We start from the raw sequence: 3,414 nt of genomic DNA, 5'->3' as shown, positions 1-3,414 counted from the left end.
GTTGGGCAGGTCATCCCACCAGGAGGGAACAGTTAATGAAAAAGTCAGTGAAAGTGATTTTGTGCCTCTTTGCGATGGCACAATAATACGCCGTTCACTTGCAGAACGCAAGCTTCTAGAAGGCACATAACTCTGAAGTAATGAATTTAGGTAAAGGGGTACAGAGCCAGTGGTGGTTTTGTAGGCAAACATTAATGCCTTGAATTTAATGCGAGCAGCTACTGGTAGCCAGTGCAAATTGATGAACAGAGGTTCTTTTCGGCTCATTAAAAATTAATCTTGTAGCAGCATTTTGGATTAATTGTAGAGGTTTGATAGATTCACCAATGAATAAATTATTAACAGCATAAGCATATTTATTCATATTATTTAAAAAAAATAATAAAGCTTTTAGACTGATTGTAGTGGGATATTGTAGTTTTATGTTGCGTTCACCTAATGTCACAATTACTGTAATTAATCATGTATAATATGCTAAATACAGTATATATACTGCTATTCAAAAGTTTGGGATCAGTATTATTTTTAAAGTTTTTGAAGGACTTTCTTTTGCTCATCAAGGCTGCATTTATTTGATCAAAAATACAGAAAAAACAGTAATATTGTAAAATAATATTGCAATTTTAAACGGTTTACTATTTTATATAATTTATTCTTGTGATGCAAAGCTGAATTTTCAGCATCATTACTCCAGTCTTCAGTGTTAAATGATCCTTCAGAAATCATTCTAATATGCGCATTTATTATCAGTGTTTTGCTGCAAGTTGAGCTGCTTATCTTTTTTTTTTTTTTGGAACCTGTGATACTTTTTTTCAGGATTCTTTAATAAATAAAGTTTAAAAGAGCAGAATTTATTCAAAATATTTTTTTTTCTAACAATGTACGTCTTTACTATCACTTTTTATCAATTTAACACATCCTTGCTGAATAAAAGAAAAAAAAGAAAAGAAAAAAAATGTACTGACCCCAAATTTTTGAACGATAGAATATATTGTTTCAATTATGCAAAAGGAAATGATGGAAAAAAACATGCTGAACTTTGTAGTCATTGATTATAATATTGTATTTATATTTATTATACAATACTTATAATATTGTATTTGTATGTTTTAATATTTTTCAAAATATTTTTTAGTCAATCGATCAATATCACAATCATATATAGTTTATATATATATATATATATAATCTCTATACATCTATATTTAAAATATTATGTAAAAATATGCATAAGGTAATTATGAAAAAGGAAACTACAAATTATAATAGTAATAACTAATACATATTTGTATATATTTTCATATTTTGCAATAAACTATATTATCTATTGTCAATGGAGAAAATCAATGGAATTTTTATTTATGGAACCCCAATTCTGTACTTTATTACAAAGTAACTCCCACATGTGATCGCACCATTAGTTCCGCAGCTGACTTATTGGCTTTCTCTTGTTGGCATTGCAATAGGAGCAGAATGAGGATTGCGGTGGGGCGTCGAGTCTGAGTCCATCTATCGTGTCCATGGTCATCCTCCAGCTGCCGCTGCTCTGGCTTCTGATTGGACGAGGACACTGCCTCTCGTGACCTCAGCATAGAGACGCCACACCCCTCTTTGATGCCAAAACTTACATTTAAACGTTCATCTGGACTCCCACGCTACAGCCCAGCACATGGAGGGAGAGGCTCTGACCCAGGAAGTACAAAACCCAAGCCGCGATCACTCACAGCCTTTGAGGTCAAAGTAGGTCGAAGATGATAAATGAGCAACGACCTTTGACATTTGACCCGTGAGGTCAGACTCTCTCCACATGAGCGACAGGGTGGGCAGACCTTGACACTTCATCGTCACATCGCTATGAAGAAATGTCCTGTTTTTAAAACGAAAAAAAAATTATCCAATCACAACACTGCCAACCAAAATTTCGCCCTTTACTGGTGTGATGCCTTTTTTAACCTATTTGTCCTTCAACATATTTACACGGCTAATTCCTCAGTATTACAAACTGTTCGTGTGTGACTTTTATGGTTTGCCCTGCTGAGATCTTTAATGGACCCCTCCGGGTTGGGTCAAAATCCAGCCATGTTTGTGGTCTGCAATCCATTACTGGACCCGATGCAAAAGTCTCTTGTTTTTCCCAGTGGTCTCCACCTCTGTGCCTCGGGAATATCGGTTTAATTTCAGACCGCCGTTTTATAGTAAACAATCCCTCCCTCCATTTGTCCGTGGGTACCTGTATTCGCTATTTTTTATCGTCCCATAGTGCATTTCAAATGCGCACTGCTGCCAAACGTTACCCTGTGTGTGGTCTTGCTGTACTTTGCCCTTGATGCCAAGCAGGTCGTGTGGCCAAACAGCCCTTTGGTTCTTATTTAGGGCTTTTTAAATGACTGCCGATTCGTACCGACCTAAACGCTCGCAAAGTTATGTGTCCTGGCTGTGAATATGCAAGAAAAACCTGCTGTTGCATTTGTGTGTGGGTGTGGGGTTTTTTTTTTTTTTTTTTTTGGTGCATTAGCTGTTTATTTGAGATTAAGTTATTGAAAATGAGCTAAGAGTTTTCTGCTGTATGTTTAATGTTGAGTTTTATGTGCTATGTTTAATGTTTGTGTGTGGATATGCAGATGTTAAAGGGTGAAAGGCATTTATGACATAGTTGCTCTTTCCCACACTTTAATTTCATCTGGAGAACTCGAAAAGGTGTAAAGAAAATGATCTAATGTTTACAGATATTTTGAGACACTCGAGAGAGTTTTTATAAGAAATGTTGCCCCTGGTTGTGTTGTCTGAGTCTCTGATGTGTCGTTTTTCACTTTAATGTCAGAGGCAGAGCTCTGTCAGCCTTTCTTTCCTGTCAACGTGCCTTGATGTGAATGGATTCATAAAAAAAAAAATAAGCGAAGGAATATCACAATGTGCAATCTGACCCAGAGAAATGCAAAATATCGGCATTCTGATCTGATGAAAAATTAAACTTACGTCCCTTTAAGAGGTCCTGACTGGATCTTTGTGCCTTATTGAAATCTTGGCCAAAATCCAACATTTATGGAATAATTACGATTTTGAGAAGAGACAAGAATAATTACAGAAGCCCTGGACTGCTCACAAATTGAACGTTATACAAATATTTTTCAGCGTTTTATTTGTTTAATATTGATAATAATAATAATAATAATAATATATTTTAATAATTTATGTATAGTTTATTTATTAATTGTAGTATTATTGTTATTATTATTATTATTATTATTTGTTTTAAATTAAATAAAAATATGAAAAATGTTTTAAAAAGTAGGTAGAAAATTATGGAGAAAAATATGTATTTTAGAAAAAGGAGAAGAAGAAAAAAGGGGGGAAAGTCTGCATTCTGTATATCTACATTTTTGCCCAGTTTGTTACAAACAGCCAAATCTTGTG

General features: G+C 34.4%; 1 protein-coding gene across 1 annotated transcript in view; it reads left to right on the top strand.

Annotated features, from left to right (window-relative positions):
- Positions 1-3,118, top strand: part of LOC107695910 (voltage-dependent calcium channel subunit alpha-2/delta-1-like) — a 30,249-nt gene extending 27,131 nt beyond the window's left edge. The window contains exon 28 of the mRNA XM_016496023.1: positions 1,467-3,118. Coding sequence (XP_016351509.1) covers positions 1,467-1,583 — 117 coding nt within the window. The 3' untranslated portion in view covers positions 1,584-3,118. The remainder of the gene's footprint in view (positions 1-1,466) is intronic.
- The last annotated feature ends 296 nt before the right edge of the window (positions 3,119-3,414 follow it).

The sequence above is a fragment of the Sinocyclocheilus anshuiensis genome, unplaced genomic scaffold (assembly GCF_001515605.1).
Source record: "Sinocyclocheilus anshuiensis isolate Anshui unplaced genomic scaffold, SAMN03320099.WGS_v1.1 scaffold538, whole genome shotgun sequence".
In the NCBI taxonomy this organism is placed as follows: domain Eukaryota; kingdom Metazoa; phylum Chordata; class Actinopteri; order Cypriniformes; family Cyprinidae; genus Sinocyclocheilus; species Sinocyclocheilus anshuiensis.
Note: the sequence above shows the minus strand (reverse complement) of the source record. Positions and strands in the feature narration are given on the sequence as shown.